This window comes from Periplaneta americana, chromosome 10, assembly GCF_040183065.1.
Source record: "Periplaneta americana isolate PAMFEO1 chromosome 10, P.americana_PAMFEO1_priV1, whole genome shotgun sequence".
Lineage (NCBI taxonomy): Eukaryota > Metazoa > Arthropoda > Insecta > Blattodea > Blattidae > Periplaneta > Periplaneta americana.
In genome coordinates, this window is record NC_091126.1 from 60,426,938 (window position 1) to 60,447,671 (window position 20,734).

General features: G+C 38.0%; 2 protein-coding genes across 31 annotated transcripts in view; both read left to right on the top strand.

The window, feature by feature from the left end:
• The window catches only part of Cirl (Calcium-independent receptor for alpha-latrotoxin), a 1,849,656-nt gene extending 1,846,036 nt beyond the window's left edge, over positions 1 to 3,620 (top strand). For all 15 annotated transcript variants that reach the window (XM_069837575.1, XM_069837572.1, XM_069837581.1 and 12 more), the window contains one exon: positions 2,169 to 3,620. In XM_069837575.1, the coding sequence (XP_069693676.1) occupies positions 2,169 to 3,158 (990 nt within the window). In that variant the 3' untranslated portion in view covers positions 3,159 to 3,620. The remainder of the gene's footprint in view (positions 1 to 2,168) is intronic.
• A 14,349-nt stretch (positions 3,621 to 17,969) lies between these two features.
• Positions 17,970 to 20,734, top strand: part of LOC138707723 (antifreeze protein Maxi-like) — a 175,791-nt gene continuing 173,026 nt past the window's right edge. For all 16 annotated transcript variants that reach the window (XR_011334341.1, XR_011334339.1, XR_011334335.1 and 13 more), the window contains exon 1: positions 17,970 to 18,070. The gene's annotated coding sequence lies outside the window, so the exon portion shown is untranslated. The remainder of the gene's footprint in view (positions 18,071 to 20,734) is intronic.

Below are 20,734 nucleotides of genomic sequence, written 5' to 3' on the forward strand. Positions count from 1 at the left end.
AAATATACAGACACACTAAAACACACCTATTTGACACAACTCTTCATCACATGAATGCACCCACACAACAGGCAGCGAAGTTGAGATAGTGCCAAGATCTAGTAGGCTTTGAGGATGGTGTCAAGTAGCACCGAAACAGCTGTAAGCCACTCATGTTTACATAATTAACACGAGTAAGATCGCCATTTAATCAATTATAGAAAATGTGTGTATTTGTTATGCCTGATAACTTAGGAGCGTTTTTAAATAGGAGTTATATGTAGCCTACATATTCGTATATTTAAATATTTACGACGTTTTTGTGTTTGCTTAACCATAACAAAATTTTTGAACATTTAGAATGTGCATTTGTTTGCATAACTTCAGATCATATTATCTGTGGTGGTTTAAGAAATTGGTGGACACAACAGCACACAATAATATCAGAAATTAATATATCAACTGATCGTGATTCTAAAATAATTATGAATGATTGCACTTTCGTGTTTCAGACACTGCATGCTTCTATTTGTATGAGCATTTTAGAGAAACAAATATTAATCTAAATCCATAAAATATTTAAAATGATTGTGCAAAATGATTGCAAAACTTTCTAGTGCTATAGTCTTTTAAAGAACTCTTGGAACGGTGTTGTTTCAATTTAAGGGGAAGTAAGAGTTTAGCAAGTCATAATAGTCTCTAAGAAAGCATACGAAAGAAGTTCAAGTCTTCTATTAACTTTGTAATTAAATTATTACACTTAAAGTAATAACAAAAAACAAATAGGCCTACTAGTAAATCCTAATTGCAGAATCCTTTCCTGAAAATAGAAAGTAAGAAGTATCCAATAACAAATAACTGAAAGTTTTACATAATTCTAACCTATATCACAATAACATTTAATTGACCTTATACAGTGAAATCCCTTTAAACTAACCATTCAAAACCACTGATATCAGTTGCTTTTTCGATTGATGATCTTAAAGCCAGTAAAAAGTAGTTATGAAACTGAGATATCTTCATTCCGTTTTCCGTTATAAAATACTCCGGCATAGTCTGGTATGTTTTGAGTTGATAAAGTTAGTAGTACGGTACAATAAAAAGTGATTGGATGGTACACTGTTAATTGTAGTTGCCATGAATCTACATTGAAACATTATTTTCTCCCTGCATAATTCTGTAAATAATAGTTTATCAACTTTTTAAATAAAGGACAACATAAACTATTGTAAAACTAATTTTCAGTAGCCTACTTCTTATAAATATTTTAGTTGAAAATCGCTTATTTTGAATATTAAAGAGTCACAGTATTGCATATCGCTCAAATTAATGTTTTTGTTAAATATTAATTTTACTGGACCATTATTTTACATACTACAATCAATCCATAAGTTGTTAAAAAGATTATTTAAATTTTTTCTCCAAGTGCCTAATATAGTAGGTACCTATATGATTATATTGCCAAGTTCACAGGCAAGGAATATTGTCTTTAAGGGCATTAACAAATTCTGAAAATGTTATAACAAAACTTAAAGCTATGTGTAACTTATGGACTGAAATTTTGTCTGAATTTAGATCGTGGAAGAGACAGAGAAGTTACATAATGGTTATATAGGGAGGTTTCACTGTATATAGATTAAATTCCCGATTTCATTTTCTGGACTTCTGAAATATAAATATCTCCAAGTTTAAGTTTTAAAATGTCTGTTTTCCACTAATTGCTCTTGTTACGTAATGATGAAGGTTTATCCTCCTTTTTACGTGTAAGTTTACTTGACATTTTCATTTTAAGGAACAGTAATTGAGGCATATTTTAGAAAATAAAAATTCCATTTGTGATATTTTTTCCAAATAATTGAAAAACTGTTCACGAAAATGTACAGGTTTTAAACTAACATCAGTTTGAAATTCAGTTTATTGTTATTTCTGCTTCAATTTGGAACAGAATTTTTGTGAATAAATAAAGAGCAGTACTGCTTCACATTACTAAGACAAGTCTAAAAATTGGACTGAACTGGAATTATCCCAGGTCTGAATGTATTTGCCTCAGTTTCATTCTGTTCCATTATAAATATTTTTTAATTAAAATACTTCTCATGATAATATTTCGTATAATAAGATAGAGTATATGTGTTGCGTTTTCAATTTGATTCATGTTATAGCAAAGTTATTTCTCTTTCTTTCCATAGAACATTTCGTTTAAATCGTACAGCAGAGACTCGGGTCACGGCGGTTCTGAGCAAGAGGACTCCCCTCGTTCCCACAACACGACCACCCTGAACAGCCTGAACAACCTGCGGAGTTTGAACAACAGCAAGGACATGCGGCGTCAGCCCTATATGCCTCCAGATTACCAGCAGGGCATCACTAATGATCTCTCTGTGGCAGAGCGAGGTCCGGGTCCCAGCGATGGTGAGTGTGTGACCGAGTACTGCCAGGATCACGAGCGGGAGCACCCCCCCATGGTGGGGCAAAGTGCAGAGGGCTCAGCACAGGCACACCACACACAGCTCCAACCAGCCACCCTCCACGTTCAGCATGGCACGCGCACGGCAAAGAAATCCAACAGCAATTTTTTACGTTCAACCAGTCCGTGGAATCACACTTACACGGAGATACGGGAGGGGAGGCCCCACGGGCACGGCCACGTGCTGGCGCACGCCCACTCCCACCCGCATCCCGTAGCTCCATCAGCTGGGCTCCCAGAAGATGACCCGGTGTACGAGGAGATAGAACGGAGCGAGATTCAGGTGTCTGACATGAGTGACGAGGATGGCAAGCGGCAGAGCGATGTGAGCCGCCAATCGTCACGCAGCTATGGGGACCACCGTCCCCTTATTCCATACAGTCCAGCCGCTGACCGAAACTTCCACTCTTGCTTGGACGCTGCGTTCAAGCACCGTCTCAAGGACCATGCCCGTTACCACCCAGGTCTGGACAGGGACCTGGGCGAGATGGATTTCTGTCGCCTGTCCCCAGCCGGCTTCCGGACGCCGGCCGACCTCTCTAGGCATCCGCCCAATCCCAATGCTTACTTATATTCTGGCGAGAACGCCCGCACTGTTGCCGTGCTGGATGGTGAGACGGTGGTGTGCCACCTCCAGCAGCCGGACCAGCTGTACCCCCATGACCCGTACAACTCCAGAACAATGGTACTGCCGCCATACAGCGAGTGCTAATGAGCGAATGTGTGCGAGAGTGTTCTCCATAAGTAAAAGTGATAGCCATTTTGAATACGATGTGTTTTCTGTCTCCAGCTGTTCGGCTTACGGAAACCGTGAAGTGGTCCGTACGTCTTATCAGACGAGCTGCCAGATTGTGTAGAATCTTACGAGATCCCCTTGATTTGCTGCTTGAATCCATAACTCCGTAATGCCTTATATCTGTAAGCACAGTTTATCAAAATTGTACGAGTGTTTTGTGTAAATAATGTAAATAAGTGCTTTGTACATGTTGGATATAATGAAGAACTGTGGTTACATTGCTGCTGCAGAGGTCATGAAGCGACCTAGTAAATGTGTCATATATCTGTGATGTCGCCATGGGGTGGACAGGCTGGCTCTCAAAGACTGGAAAACTTGTCAAGTACTGAAACTTATGAACTTGCACAAAAATTTGCAAATAAATTATTTAAGAGTTAATATGCTGTATTTTATTTTCCATGCTCAGTCCTACATCTTGAATCCATGCATGAATTTATTTAGTGTTTGTGTGTATTTACATCAATTGTGTTCGTCCTGTGGCAAGAACAGATCTCTGCAGACTCCACAAGAGAGGTAAGTACAACACTTTCATCAAAACGAGAATTAATTTTTATGACTACAACTTTTAGACTAGTTCCATATCTAAAGATGAAAAATTGCAGTGTTATGAGTTCAGGATAACACAGAGGGTTTGGAATTGAACGGGTTACATCAGCTTCTTGTCTATGCAGATAACGTGAATATGTTAGGAGAAAATCTACAAACGATTAAGGAAAACGCGGAAATTCTACTCGAAGCAAGTAAAGCGATAGGGTTGGAAGTAAATCCCGAAAAGACTAAGTATATGATTATGTCTCGTGACCAGAATATTGTACGAAATGGAACTATAAAAATTGGAGATTTATCCTTTGAAGAGGTGGAAAAATTCAAATATCTTGGAGCAACAGTAACAAATATAAATGACACTTGGGAGGAAATTAAACGCAGAATAAATATGGAAAATGCCTGTTATCATTCGATTGAGAAGCTTTTGCCATCTAGTCTGCTGTCAAAAAATTCGAAAGTTGGAACTCATAAAACAGTTACCGGTTGTTCTGCATGGCTGTGAAACTTGGACTCTCATTTTTAGAGAGGAATAGAGATTAAGGGTGTTTGAGAATAAGGTTCTTAGGAAAATATTTGGGGCTAAGAGGGATGAAGTTACAAGAGAATGGAGAAAGTTACACAACACAGAGCTGCACGCATTGTATTCTTCACCTGACATAATTAGGAACACTAAATCCAGACGTTTGAGATGGGCAGGGCATATAGCACATATGGTCCAATCCAGAAATGCATATAGAGTGTTAGTTGGAAGGCCAGAGGGAAAAAGACTTTTGGGTAGGCCGAGACGTAGATGGGAAGATAATATTAAAATGGATTTGAGGGAGGTGGGATGTGATGGTAGAGACTGGATTAATCTTGCTCAGGATAGAGACCAATGGCGGGCTTATGTGAGGGTGGCAATGAACCTCCGGGTTCCTTAAAAGCCAGTAAGTAAGTAAGTTGATACGTTTGCAAGAAGGAAACTGAATTGCAAGGAGAAAATCTTCGAAACAGCCACTTAGCTTGCCACTAACTTCACAAGGTCTGACATGAAAAGAAATCTCATTCACCTAGACGTGATTCCATTTTGTAACAGCTCATGTTAATGGAAAATCAGATGGGAAATATCTAGTAAGTAGGCCAGTGAGAGATTAGTCTCTTGGTTGTTTGGTAACAGCCCAAGTTATGGTCGACTGCCTTGAAGACCTGCTAGTGTAGTAGTGTGGAGAATTGCATTTCTTAGGTGGGTATCTTGGAAGGAAGAATTTATTAGATTTCATGATTGGATAGCAGGAGGGGTGAGAAATGGCCAATAAATTTTTCCTACGCATTGTATTCTTCACCTGACATAATTAGGAACATTAAATCCAGACGTTTGAGATGGGCAGGGCATGTAGCACGTATGGGCGAATCCAGAAATGCATATAGAGTATTAGTTGGGAGGTCGGAGGGAAAAAGACCTTTGGGGAGGCCGAGACGTAGATGGGAGAAAAATATTAAAATGTATTTGAGGGAGGTGGGATATGATGATAGAGACTGGATGAATCTTGCCCAGGATAGGGACAAATGGCGGGCTTATGTGAGGGCGGCAATGAACCTCCAGGTTCCTTAAAAGCCAGTAAGTAAGTAAGTAAGTAAGTAAGTAAGTTGATACGTTTGCAAGAAGGAAACTGAATTGCAAGGAGAAAATCTTCGAAACAGCCACTTAGCCTGCCACTAACTTCACAAGGTCTGACATGAAAAGAAATCTCATTCACCTAGACGTGATTCCATTTTGTAACAGCTCATGTAAATGGAAAATCAGATGGGAAATGTCTAGTAAGTAGGCCAGTGAGAGATTGGTCTCTTGGTTTTTTGGTAACAGCCCAAGTTATGGTCGACTGCCTTGAAGACCTGCTAGTGTAGTAGTGTGGAGAATTGCATTTCTTAGGTGGGTATCTTGGAAGGAAGAATTTATTAGATTTCATGATTGGCTGGCAGGAGGGGTGAGAAATGGCCAACAAATTTTTCCTAGCACCCTCTTATCAGGGACAGGATACTTCTACATATCATAGCCTATGGGACTTGCATTTTCACTTTACTGCCAGTGGTTTGTACTTGCAAACCTCGGATCCAGTGTCAAGCTCGATAACCAGTAGACCACTGCAGATGACAACTTTGAATTCAGAACAAATTGAAATACAGTAAAACCTCGTTAATACGCTTCCATTTATAATGCTATCCCGTTCATTACGCCCTTTTTGTATGGTCCCTGGACATTTCGTATTCTGCATAATTTTACCCCATTGTAATGCTTTCAAATCCTGCTTGTGGTGCTTTTTTCTGATCGGAAATGAGTAAAAAATTCCGTACAAAATTGCGAAACTTGTGTTTTAAAACATGGTGAATAAATATGTAGCTTTGACTGTACTAATGATCATTGCACCATGAGTGCAAGAACGATATTTCACCCTTTATCTGAAAAAACTTCCAGTCATCACTGTCGTAAGTTGCACTTACCAGTACTTTCCTTTGTATGAAAAGATTTAACACTCAAAAGCCTCCCTGTCAATGCATTCCTGTCCTTTCTGTAAAATTTAGTCATTCTTTGAATTCTACAGAGTGTGCAGTAAGTTTGATAGTGCAAAATGGCAAAGCGAAAATCTTTGTATATAGCCTAAGTGAAAAATTACATTAGTGTTAGTCCTAGTGATATATCAAATGAAGTTATCTGTAGTTACTTTAACCACAGAGAAAATGTTATCATTCATAATAGCAGTACAAACAATTATTAAAGATTTTTTTTCATATGAAATGAGCTCTTATTTGTATTTTGTACTGTATAATATGTTTTCTATGAAGTGGGTATAAATTTGAATAATTTGAATAATTTCGAGGGAAAAATTGTTCCGGAGCCGGGTATCGAACCCGGGACCTTTGGTTTAACGTACCAACGCTCTACCACTGAGCTACTCGGGAACTCTAACCGACACCGATCCAATTTTTCCCTCTATATCCACAGACCTCAAAGTGGGCTGACAACCGTCAAGCAACCAACTTCGAGTGCACACTAACTCCGTGTGACTTAAATTGTGGTTTTCTGTTAACGAACAGTGACGTGTATTATGCAAATCAAGATTTTCAGGTATAACTCCCTGTAAGTTGATTTGAATAATTTCGAGGGAAAAATTGTTCCGGAGCCGGGTATCGAACCCGGGACCTTTGGTTTAACGTACCAATGCTCTACCACTGAGCTACTCGGGAACTCTAACCGACACCGATCCAATTTTTCCCTCTATATCCACAGACCTCAAAGTGGGCTGACAACCGTCAAGCAACCAACTTCGAGTGCACACTAACTCCGTGTGACTTAAATTGTGGTTTTCTGTTAACGAACAGTGACGTGTATTATGCAAATCAAGATTTTCAGGTATAACTCCCTGTAAGTTGATTTGAATAATTTCGAGGGAAAAATTGTTCCGGAGCCGGGTATCGAACCCGGGACCTTTGGTTTAACGTACCAACGCTCTACCACTGAGCTACTCGGGAACTCTAACCGACACCGATCCAATTTTTCCCTCTATATCCACAGACCTCAAAGTGGGCTGACAACCGTCAAGCAACCAACTTCGAGTGCACACTAACTCCGTGTGACTTAAATTGTGGTTTAAAATATTCCCTCGAAATTTTTCAAATCAACTTACAGGGAGTTATACCTGAAAATCTTGATTTGCATGGGTATAAATTGTTTTTCCCATTTCATAAATCATTTCCCGTCTATAGCACTGTCCTGTATATAACATTTTAAGGCCACAGTCCCTTGACGAGCATATTAATGGGGCTATACTGTAATCCTACTTTAACAAAATGATGATAATTTCTCAAAGTAAAAAATATCCATAACAGAACAGCACATAAATGTTGGAACATAATACTGAATATTAAAACTACAGAAATTTGTCATATACAGACAGTAAGGTTTGTGAAAATTACATTTCTGCTGTTTTTAATGTTTTAAAATATTTAGTCCCAATTGCCTACAACAGATTTTCCAACCTTCTAAATGTCACTGGTTCATATTTTGTGCACTTGTGTGCAGTGTTCTGTAACGAAATATAGGCTGCAGTTACTTTTTCGACATTTTATTTTGTAATAGTTTGGCCATCATGTTGTTATCTAATACCGGGCTTTGGCAACAAAGCCATTAGCGCTCTTTCTCTCCAATATTTCTCTGTGGTGGATCCATCAGGTAGAACTTCACAGGTTGTTAACCCTTAAGTACTCGCCTGATAGAAAGTTGCATAAACACTCGCGTCGGGTCAATTTGACCCATTGACACAAACTAAGATGTGGAAGTGGATTCATGGCAAAATTATGGGGAAAATAAGATGTTTAAACTGAAGTAAATGAAATATTTTTATTCTGAACTGTACATTATTTATATTGAACATAATCAAATACAATGAAATTTGTAAATCTCAACTTTAAAAAAGTGAAAACTATCTAAATACAATGAAATTTGTAAATCTCAACTAAAGAAAAGTGAAAACATGACTTTGAAACCTTATAACCATACTGTTTCTTTACGAGGTGTGATTGAAAAATTCTAAGGTTAGGTTCATAATAATGGTACCTAAAGACTACTACAGTTCTCTTCTGGAGGAATACACGAACTCCTACTATTATCCTAGATTTGGAAACATTCTTGAAAAATGTTGACAGGGTTTGTAATAAAAAACCACTGTACCTAAAGGCTACTGCAGTGAATGCCCTTCAAAGGGGTTCATTCTGAATTGTTACATCGATTCCTAAGATGTCACCGCAAACCAATAAGCACTACTGTCTTCAGTCTTAAAACTTTTCAATCAGACATTGTAAAACAAAACAGTACTTCATTTCTTGGCTTATTCTCCACATATTGTGCAAACAACTTTGCAGTGAATTTTGCATACGTGTCCCAAACAAGCAGCACACTGTATTGAATGCTTATTACCTGCTAGGGCAGGTATGATAACTCTTCCTTTTCTGAGATGCTGGTCTACTTCTTGTTTCTTGATTTTGTTGTTCTTTCGGTGGCACTTCAACACCTCTCTCCGTTAGGAATATTTTTATTCTTGCCCTGAGACTGCGTGATACATGAGGATTGCTCATTCTCCTGACAACGTTTTCCATAAGAAGTTCTTTAGTCAGGTTCTTCAGAAATATTCTTCTTTGTATCTTCTCTCTGGCATTCATCTTACAATAAACAACATATGAGTTGAGTGCTGAAACATTTATGAAATAGAAGAACACTGCCAGTGGCCACCTTCTTGTTCTATGTCCAACACTATAGTTGCTACACAATTGGTCGCACGAATCAACTTCACCCTTGGTACAGTTATAAAACGTCACAATTTCTGGCTTTTTGGAGGAATCTGTGTCTTCGTCTATGACATCGTCAAGCTCAGAAAGTTCCCCCACAGATTCACCATCGTCATTACATTAGTGCATTACTGAGAATCGTATTCAACACCCTTGCAATTTCTTCGTCTGTTACTAGTAATTCCCTCGACTTCGACTTCTCTGCAATTTCTTCGTCTGTTACCAGTAATTCCCTCGACTTCGACTTCTCTGCAATTTCTTCGTCTGTTAATACTTTCTTTGATACTCTTTGACAATAATAATAAAAAGAGCTGCATATACAGCTGAAATGAACGCGGAAAATGTGAAGAATATAACATAAAGCTTACATCAAATAATACTTACGCATAAATAAAGAAATCTCCTCAGTTATTCACAAAATCTTCTTGTCTTTTAGAAGAACGCACACACTCACGTCGGGTCAAATCACATATAAACAGCTGTTGGCGCTAAATGATAAACTCAACAATGACTACAGCCAGATCATTTCAAAGATTTCAACAATAGAAGAAATTACACACCACTGGCACTCTTCATATTACCTTCCAGCAAAGAAAACAGAGGAAAGAAAAAACACTCGGGTCATATAGACCCGACGCGAGTACTTAAGGGTTAATTAGCATAAGTGTAACCGTTTTTTAAGTGGGCACCAATTTTTTCAGTTTGACCATCATTGATTTTATCTTCCGTGTCTTTAAAGAATTCTTGTATCATGTTTTTCAGGTCACCTCACCAATCCGAAATTTGAGTTTTCATTAACTTTTAGACAAGTTTTTAATGAAGTTGTACTAGAACTTACTCAGACTGCTTTTGAAGCAACTGTTTTGGTATGAATGATGGGACAAGCTCATGCGCACTGAGGTCACTCATATGGATCCGTTAATCTACATTCAAATTTTGACATGAGAGAAAAAAGGCAGACACATTCTGCCTGGTGCCCTCTATCAAGGACAGGGTTCTTTTACATGTAGTAAATTTACTACACAGCACCATTAAGGAGGAGACCATTCTGAAAATTCTATTGCTCTTAAATCTACCATCCTCAGGTTTGAAAATCGGAACCTCGGATCTAATGACGAGGATCTTAACCACTAGACCAACAGGGATGAATACAGCTGTTTTAAGTCATTGATTTCGCGTGACATAAATTTGAATTTGTAATTATCAGAAACATACGCAAATTGAACATTGGGGAAAGAAATGTGGATTAGTATCTTGATCAGAATAAAAGTTTTCTTAATTGTTCTTCTAGCATTTCCTCACCGTCATAATTTCGAAGTAAGATCTGGCACTCTAATTTCCCTCTGTTCACATTTTTTTTATATTTTGACTGTCAGGATCATCTACAGCAGTGATGTCAATTAGAGCGTATATGCGCTATGAGAACGCTTGTGCCACTGGAGCACGCAGAGCGTGCCAGCTACGAATACGTGCTTCAGTGAGGGTTGTACAGTGTACAGTTGGCATTAATCATGCACCCAATGAAGAGATCGTATAACAAGTTCCAGGTCGAATGGGCACTGGAGTTCCTATGCAAGGAACAGGAAGGAGATATACAGTTCTTAATATGTGGAAAACATACGATTAGTAAGAAAAGCAGCATACAGCAACATTATTCAACATACCATGAACAAACATAAAGAGATATTGAGGGGGAAGAATGATTAAAATTATTAGATACATTACAGACTACCATAAGTACAAATATCTAGATTATTTACTATGTATCAATTTATTATTTATTGAGGGTCCTTACAGGGAGTTATCCCCAATTACAAGGACACCAACAAAAGAAATACAAACAACAAATTAAAAACAAATGATACATAAACATGTGCTGTAAACACAAAGTTTACAAAAGTTCAGTGTATATACTAACCTGATAAACTTCTAATTTCCAAATACGTAAACTGAATTGACAGATGTATAGGGCTACATAACAAAAAAATAAAGTACAGTTATTAAAGAGGTATTCAATTGAAGATAGTCCTGTAGGCCTAAATAAATAGTGTTCAAATTTAATGTATGGGCTATTCCATCTCAAATCGACCGAAATATAGAGAAAATTGACCTTGCTATTTTCAAATACAATTAAACTTTTTCTGTCCGTTGACAACTGTGATACAATGCTTTGTGCAAAGTTTGAGGCATCAGAACTTCATAGTGTTTAAATTTAAAATATTTAAAATTATTGTATTTTCACAAAATTAGCAAATTTAAACTGTTGTGGCTCCGAAACCCTTTCACCCAATGATCAAAATCATGGTTTATTTTGATGCTGAGAAATTAAAGTTTATATTGACATGTAAACAGTTTTCTTACTTTTTATGGAAATTGAGAAATTTATATTTTTCTTCATTAAGACGCCTTTGCCCACGAAAAAATATTTTTAAAATATATGGTTAGATTCCGCATTGAAAGTACAAATAAACACATTTTTTACTGGTACACCGTTGATAAGAAAGTATTGAAAATATCAAATAAAGAAAATAAATAGTATGCGCGTGAACTAACCAGCTGACTGTGAGACGGGAGCTAGCCGAGGCAAGCAAGGCCAGCAGACATAAACGCGTGATGTTTCGTCTAGTAGCGCATAGCTGGGCTAGCCTTATCACAGGTTTTCATAAACACAGGAGTAAAATGACGCCCAACGCTCGCTTATCTTCAGCTCTCGGCCAGTGCGTGCGGTACTGCTCCATTCAAGTCTAGGCATGTGAAAATAATTCACTTTGTCCGCCCCTGTGTCTTGCTCATTTCTGTGTTTACGGCATTCCACTCCAGCATGTAAGCACGCGAAGGAATCGAACGTCCGTTATGCGCTCTTTCTTTGACATCACTGATCTACAGGTACGCATTTTTTCTTTCTATATTATCGGTACGAGATGTTATCAAAAAGTTTTCGGAATGACTCCATAAAAACAACACAACATTTCGAGTTGTCTATTCCACATTGTCACCCTCGAAGTAGTCTCCTTTGAGATGACACACTTGTGCTATCACTGTTGCCACTGCTCGAAGCACTTCTGGAAGTCTTCCTCTTTAAACACCTGCAATGCCTTCTGCGATTCATGCTGGATGACAGTAATATCCTCGAAGCGGTGCCCCTGGAGTCTCATTTTAAATCACGGGAACAGAAAGAAGTCAGCTGGAGTCAGATTTCTGTCATTTGCGTCGCACACTCTCCTTCAATCTTTGTAACACTTGTTTGCAAAACACTTAATTCATTCTTTGACCCCATGGAACAAATTCCTTGTGAACAGTGCCTTTAATATCGAAAAAAAACAAGTGTCATTGACTTCATATTGGATCGAACTTGTCTGGCTTTTTTGGGCGTGAAGATGAAGGAATCTTCCATTGCGAAGATTATTATTTCGTTTCTGGATCATATCCCTAAATCCACGTTCCAGCACCAGTAATAACCTTCTCCACAAACCCTGGGTCAATTTCAAGCTGTTCTTAAAGATTTGTACAAGCAATCACATGGCTTTTCTTTTGGTCATTTAAAAAGTGAAGCACAAACTTTGCGGCAGTTCTTCTCAGATTCAAAATGATTTGAACACTTTCAAATGAGACCCTTAATAGAACAGAATTTTACCTTATTGCAACATGCATGTCATTTAACATGATTTCCCTCACCTGAGTGCTATGTTCGTTAGTTTTTCTTGAACAGGGTCGTTCTGAATGATCAGCATCATGAACTGACACCATACCACTTTCAAATTTATAATAATAATCCGTGGCACTACAGCCCGTGAAGGGCCTAGACCGACCAGCCGGCTGCTGGCCTCACGCCCTCATGCCGAGGCAGAGATGGACGATCATCCAACCAGAATGGAGGTATCATGTGGTTAGCACATTGATCCCCCCAGCTGTTATAGCTGGCATTTTCAACCGGATTTCGCTACTTATCGTAGCTCCCCAAGTGCATCATGATGCTGGGTGGGCACCGGTCCTATACACTGGCCGAAATTTCATGAGAAAATTTTTTCCCCCATGAGGACTCGAATTAGTGCGCATTCTGTAACGTGAGTCCTAGGCAGAATGCCTTAGACCACGACGCCACGGCGTGGGACCTTTCAAATTTATAAAGCCACAGAAATGCTTGAGATTTGCCAATTGCTTCCTCCCCATAAGGTGGTCTTAGCATTTCATAGGTTTCTGTTGCACCTTTTCCGAGTTTTAAGCAAAATTTGGTACATGTTCGTTTTTCGTAATCCCACATTTTCGCTAGACATAGAAATTGCCACACACATAAAACACGTGTTCACTTCACAGTTTGTAACTGCACAGGAAAGTCGGAGCAGGTCACACGACTTCTCATTTTAAACAGAAGGGAGTGCTGCATGTATAGTTTTGGGAAGAATGAAAGACAGCACAATGACGAATTCATTCTGAAACCATCCCAAAAACTATTTGAACACACCTTGTATAAACACTTCTGGTCCTTCGCATTGGCAATGAAAATTCAAAGTAGTAACACAAATATGTTTATGCTAACAAATTGTTAAATTGTGTATACACTAGTGTAATATAAAATAGACAAAGTAGGAATTTTCAAGTCTCTTTCCATATTGCTGTAGTTGTGGTTCTAGTTAGTTATGTGTTGTGTGATTATATTACGGCTGTGATGTGGTCATTGTATCATGTTTGAAAATATCTCCCAGTTTGTACCCAAATGCAACACGTTAACTTATTTTAGTTGTTAATTTAACAAGCTTAATAATATAATTCGCAAATAATTCTGTCCTGCTGATGAAGTTATACAGTACATATAATGGCTGTCGTCTATCTGCCCCATTTGTAATGTTCATTTATGACGAGCCCGAATTCCAGGGAATTTCCCTTGAGATAATCTACTGACAGTACAAAAGAATCAGTAGATGGTATGACTTTACCTGCAGGGCTCAGGAAGGGTGGCCCACCTATCAGTGTTGGATTCACAAATGCCACCTGGGACATTGTCAGACTTAGACAATCAACATATTTAGAGTTCACAATGGACCTAAATGACCTAAGAGCAAGGAATGCCACCAGAGACATCTGTCAGACTTAGACAATCAACATATATAGAGCTCACAATGGACTGAAATGACCTAAGTGCAAGGAATGTCACGCAGGACATCTGTCAGACTTAGACAATCAACATATATAGAGCTCACAATGAACTGAAATGACCTAAGTGCAAGGAATGCCACCCGGGACATCTGTCAGACAGACAATCATCGTATATGGAGCTCACAATGGACCTAAATGACCTAAGCTTAAGGAATGCCACACAGAACATCTGTCAGTCTTACTGTTAGACAAGCATCGCATATAGAGCTTACAATGTGCCTAAACGGCGTAAGTGCAAGGATCCATTCTGGATCCGGCTCTCGTAAAATCACAATCAATCCCATAAGACAGGACTCTCTTCCACCCAAAATGTCAGCCAAGGCCAACATGATTTTGAGCTGGAATTGCACCATGTTCACGTTTCACAAATAATCTGCTAATTCAGTATACACTACTGCGTGTTCAGTTCAAAGTGTGTCATGGCATGTCGTATGCTGTCATGTGGCTAGCCGATGAGCCTAGAAAATTCAATCTTCCTACACTTCCGCAGAGGAGTATTACCTATATGCCAGAGAAGTTGCCCAGCAAGTACGGCATTCATTCTCAAGAGTAGTTACCAATACATACAGTAACGTTGGTAGTGGCAGGAATGTGAACTGTTTGGAAACACGTACTGAGGTGAGTTTTTTTCTTACTGTTGGGATATGGTGAGAGGGTTAAGACGATTACTTACGTATTTGTTGACATTAACTTGGACACGGAGCATTTGATTTGTGTTGTGGAATGTTGCGGTATGCAACCAATGATAACAAATACCCTGTGTACGACTTACCCGCGCAAAACACAGTTCGAAAGAGGTTATGGTAGCACACAGACCGCCATCTGTTGCTATGACGTTCAAGTTATACAGTACACATTCTCAAGTTCAGATTGAATGCCTTGATTAATAGGCAACTTCTCTGACATAAAAGCTGAAACACGCTTCAAATTGCTGACTCACAACAGTGACGTCATGACGCAGTTTGAAATGAACACCCAGTATTTATAATGAAGTCTATATATAACTTTTTTTTAGTTGGTTATTTAACGACGCTGTATCAACATGAGGTTAGTTAGTGTCGATGAGATTGGTGATAGCGACGTGGTTTTTAGGGAGATGAGGCCGAGAATTCGCCATAGATTACCTGGCATTCACCTTACAGCTGGGGAAAACCTCGGAAAAAACCCAATCAGGTAATCAGCCCAAGCAGGAATTGAACCCATGCCCGAGCACAACTCCAGACTGGCAGACAAGCGCCTTAACCGACTGAGCCACGCCGGTGGCTCCTATATATCAGTTTGTGAAAGGAAGGCTATATTTATGCACAGAGAGGGAGACAATAAAAATAAATTTCACTCGTTTTAGGGACATTTACTTCTTGAAAACATTTTTTTTTTATAAATAGAGAGATGAATTATTACTACTGCAAGAATACTGCTTGCATGAACCATGTAATGAGAATACAAGATATAGACATTTACAGATTGAAGTGCTTGCAAATGATGTTCCTTGAATGTGAGGAATATGTAATAATTACATATATATTGAAGTTGAAGCAGTGATACTAAAGTTAATTGACTTATATTTGTTCATATTTATGTTACACTAGGAAGAATATATCAGGTGATTCACCAATAAAAGTTAAAACATTGGAATCTGACTTTTGAAGCACTTTGGAGTAAAAAGTTCATATGAATATTTTTCCGATTTCGAGCAGTTATAGAACTATGGCTATTTTAATCTACAAAAGTAGCTGTATGCTTTTTTTTACACACCTCTAAATCATGTTTAGAGACTAATAGCCAGAAAATATACACTTACACTTTATTCACAGCTATATATGTGTCTTGTGTTGTTATACTTGAAGACTATGCTTACAGTACATTTTCAAATGTACCACTCTCTGCATCAACGAACTTTTTTCTGTTACAACATATGAAGTTATGAGTAATATATATTCATGAATTGGGTTTCGACATAGCTGAGATGGAAAGAGCACTCAGTGCGCAAAGCTAAGAGGTCCTGGGTTCGATTCCCAGTGCCAGAACGAATTTTTCTCCAATAATAGGTATCTACATGTTGACTAAATATAGTCAAGATTATTTAATGAGGATGGCAAGGCCTCATATATATATATATATATATATATATATATATATATATATATATATATATATCAATGTTAATAGTACATATTCAAAAACTGTTGTTGAAAATGGCCATAAAGTCATTTAAATTTTATTTTAGTTGGTTATTTAATGACGCTGTATCAACTACTAGGTTATTTAGCGTCAATGAGATTGGTGATAGCGAGATGATATTTGGCGAGATGAGGCCGAGGATTCGCCATAGATTACCTTGCATTCACATTACGGTTGGGAAAACCTCGGAAAAAACCCAACCAGGTAATCAGCCCAAGCAGGGATCGAACCCGCACCCGAACGCAACTTCAGACCAGCAGGCAAGCGCCTTAACCGACTGAGCCACGCCGGTGGCCGTCATTTAAATATGCACTCCTGCATACATAACATATGTTTAAAATGCAGGTAGTACACCATTGATGATACAAAGGAGGAGGGTTCGGCCGGCGCCCTGAATTGGGTCTTGGAGCCATGGCCATTTATTTGATAAAAATGAATGCCTTGCTATGAACCCCACACTACCATATAATTTCCTGTGCCATGATATTATTCAAACATTACTCATAATACCTATTATATACCTACTATTGGAGAAAAATTCGTTCCAGCACCAGGAATCGAATTGAGGACCTCTCAGCTTTGCGCGCTGAGCACTCTTTCCATCTGAGCTATGCCTTAACCATTTGAAATTGGAGCAATATTCATAAGAACATGTTTCCTCAAAACAATTTGAAAAACCATATCCTAAAATTGTTACCTTCCTTCGTGAATAAACCTGTACAGAGAGTTTCTGCACAGTCCTGTCCCAGTTCTGTCGGCTTAATGACGGTGGTGTGGAGCACCTGTCCTGAGGAAGCTAAGTGGTAAAGGGCGGAGTGGGACTGGTCTGCATAGGAGAGCGTGTGCAGACTTGTCCTTATGCAAGCATACGACCACTCGCTGCATGCCAACAGATTTTGTTAGGTAGAGGTTGGAGTGGGACTGGTCTGCATAGGAACTCTCCCTATATACTAGATATAAACAGTGTATACTTACTGTTGTTATGTTACTAAAATTATAAATTTGGTATTGCAAAATGCTAAATCATAAATCTCATTTTTTGAAAGTTATAAATAAAAATATTAATTCATGACTTTGGAACTTCAATTCCAATTATTATAATTTTATTATTTGAGCTGTTGTTGTAATCTTTAATTTACTAACTTGTAGTTTGTATGCCCTTGTGCAAATTAAAGTGAAAAATATAAATTTTATTTGGTTTCTATGTCATTTCAGAGTAAGTCGTGTTGAAATTTTTTATGGTCGTTCAGTAGGGAAAAATACGTTAACATATCATTTTGTCCCTTTTTTTTTGTTTTAAACAACTGCAACATTTTCTGGTTAAATAAATGTATATGGCGTGGGTGTATCTTGTTTCTAACTATAAAAATATAATGCATGAGAATTTAGAGTGTGATTTGTGGGCGTTCTGAGTTGATTGTGATAATTTTTACTGCAACTTTCAAATCTCCCGCTTTTTTTAGGCGGAAATTTAGTTGGGAAATTATGTTTTGTGGCTGCACTGATGTGTGGCTACACTGCAATGGTTGCGGACAAACAAATCAATATGAAAAGATGTTTACATGTGAAGTAAAGGAAGTGTTTTTTGAATTTGTGTGCAATTTATACGATTTTGGGGACACGACTTTGTGAGTATAATAATGGAAAAATTTAGTAATAGAGCGATGGAAAGTAGAAATGTAGGAAAAACAAGTGTTAAGAGTGGAATTACGATTGTTTACCTATTAAGGAACAACATATAGTAATGATTGCAGCATCAGTAGGTGTTCTAATAAAAAAATCTACAGAAAAGTTACACCAAAGAATTCACAACTTTCTTTTGCTTCTGTGAGGTGTATATAGTGATAAACAAATTGTTTTAGTTTGCAATCACAAGTAAGTTAGACCTAGGCCTACTTGGAACATATAAATCGTTTAATAGTTACGTGTATATTCTATCGAACTATTGTAGCCCCCCCCCCCACACTTGTTACAAATATAACACCTGAGAGGTCCAGGATGCAATACTAGGGAAACTGACCATGGTATCTGACCATTTCCATAGTAAGTTAATTCGTCCTGAACCTCTCGCATGTAATGTTAGTAATTCTAGTCAACAAATGTGAACTTTTTTTCCATAACATTAATAAAATAGACTAGGGTTGCCAGTTTTTTAAAATATCAAAGAGGGAAATTTGATTTCATTTGATATATAAGCGACTTAATAAAAATGTATTATTACAGTGTAGCCTATGTGTAAGGTAATTAAAGAATTACTTTTTGAACATTTTAGTGAATATGTATCATTGCATTTGTTATAATTTACAATACTATGGTCAAGAATAGGTAGAACGGAGAAAAATTCTCTCAGTCACCGGGACTCGAACCTGGGTTTTCAGCTATACATGCTGATGCTTTATCCACTAAGCCACACCGGATTCTAGTTCCGATGCCGGATTGAAACCTTCTCAGTTTAAGTTCCACCTCTCTGTTTCCCTTTAGTGTCCTACCCTCATATAGTCTACTGTGTCACAGAATATGTGATAGTGGCACAATGTTCAACATTATGTACAGAGGTGCACTCATTATGAGTGACTAAGTGGCAGGGGTCCGATGAAACCATATGGTAATGCAGAATTCCTGCATGGAAATATCATATGTACTTCGGTATATCATAGTAATATTGCAATACTATGTCATTTAATATATGAAAATTGTATTAAAAATAATAACTTTTTGTTAAGTAACATTTAGAATACCATAACGTAGACCTATAAATATCAAAATGCATACTTTAAAGTGGTAGGAGAGTATTTTCTTAAATCTGCATACTCCCGAGTCTAAACATAGTGTGTGGTGCATTTGTTTCGCTTCGTGCGCGAATTTCAATTCTTCTATAGTGCTGCGAACCTCTAGTCACTGCACCAAAAACTATACTAAACCCACTTGTCAAAGTAAAAAAATCAGACACTCAGATTTATCACAGGAGGAGTGAAATCTACTCCCATCAACTGTATGCTTTACCTTACAGACATTAAACCTCTTGTAACAACAATAGAAGAAAGAGTCATTATTCTTTATGAAAAACTGATCAGAAGTAAAGACAACTATTGGTCCACATACCTTAACACAGAAAGGTATTTAAAAACGCAACACGGATTCATCCAATATGCAGTGAAACTAAAAGAAGAACTCGATGTACCCAATCTCCTTCAACCTCTAATGCTCCCACAAAACCCACTTCAGATAGATATAATCTAATTAGACGTAGACCTCCTAGAACAAATCACCAAAAATCAACACAGTAAAGAAAATTTAAAACAATTAGCCCTTGAAACTGTCAACATCAGATATTCCGAAGACTATCGGATTTAAGAATTTATACCGATGGCTCAAAAACAGACCCTCAAGGAAATGTAGGAGCTGGTATTTTTAGTAATCTTTTTTGCTTCTATCTCCCAGTTGGTTATAATCTATCTGCCTATGATGGAGAAATTGAAGCTATACATGTTGTCTTAAAGCAACTTTTCCTCCATATGCATAAATTCACAAATGCCATCATCCTCTCGGACTCAAAAGCAGCCATCTTGTCCATAAATAAAACTGACCACCCCTACACAGAACAAACCAATAATTGTCAAAAAATACTTGCAACTTTAAAAAGAACATGACAAAACATTTGTGTTACAATGGATCCCAGGACATTGTAATCTACATGGGAATGAACAGGCTGACACATTAGCTAAGAAGGGTGCCAGTCTCAAAATAAACCCATGGAAACCTTTGTCATTTAGCTCAGTAAGACAATATATCAAGCAACTACAAAAAAATTATCACCAACAAGAATTAGACATAAACATTTCGCAACAACGTAGGAAATTACTGAAGGATATACCTCCTGAACCCAGAAGACTAGCAGTTGCAAGTTAACACTGAACATGACATCCTGGTTAAATACCTCAATTGTCTTGGCATCCTGCCATCATCAGCCTGCATTTTGTGCCATCAACAGGAAGACATGGATAGACAACATCTTGCAAAATGCCCTGCTCTGAAATCCTCCAAGGAAGTCGACCGCTACTGGGAAGCCTGAGCCCGAATGTCTTTGATTACTTAATTCGTAGTTTTGTTCACCACTTTCTTGTTTTTTCCTCAGTCAATGATTGTAAATATCATGTAGGCTACTAGCCATTAGACAAATGAATAAATAAGTACAGTAACTCCACAAATAGACACAGCAATGGTCCGTGTGCGAGACGAGGTACAAACGCAGTCTTTCTATGGAGTACTGCGGACATTGGTAAACATAAGGG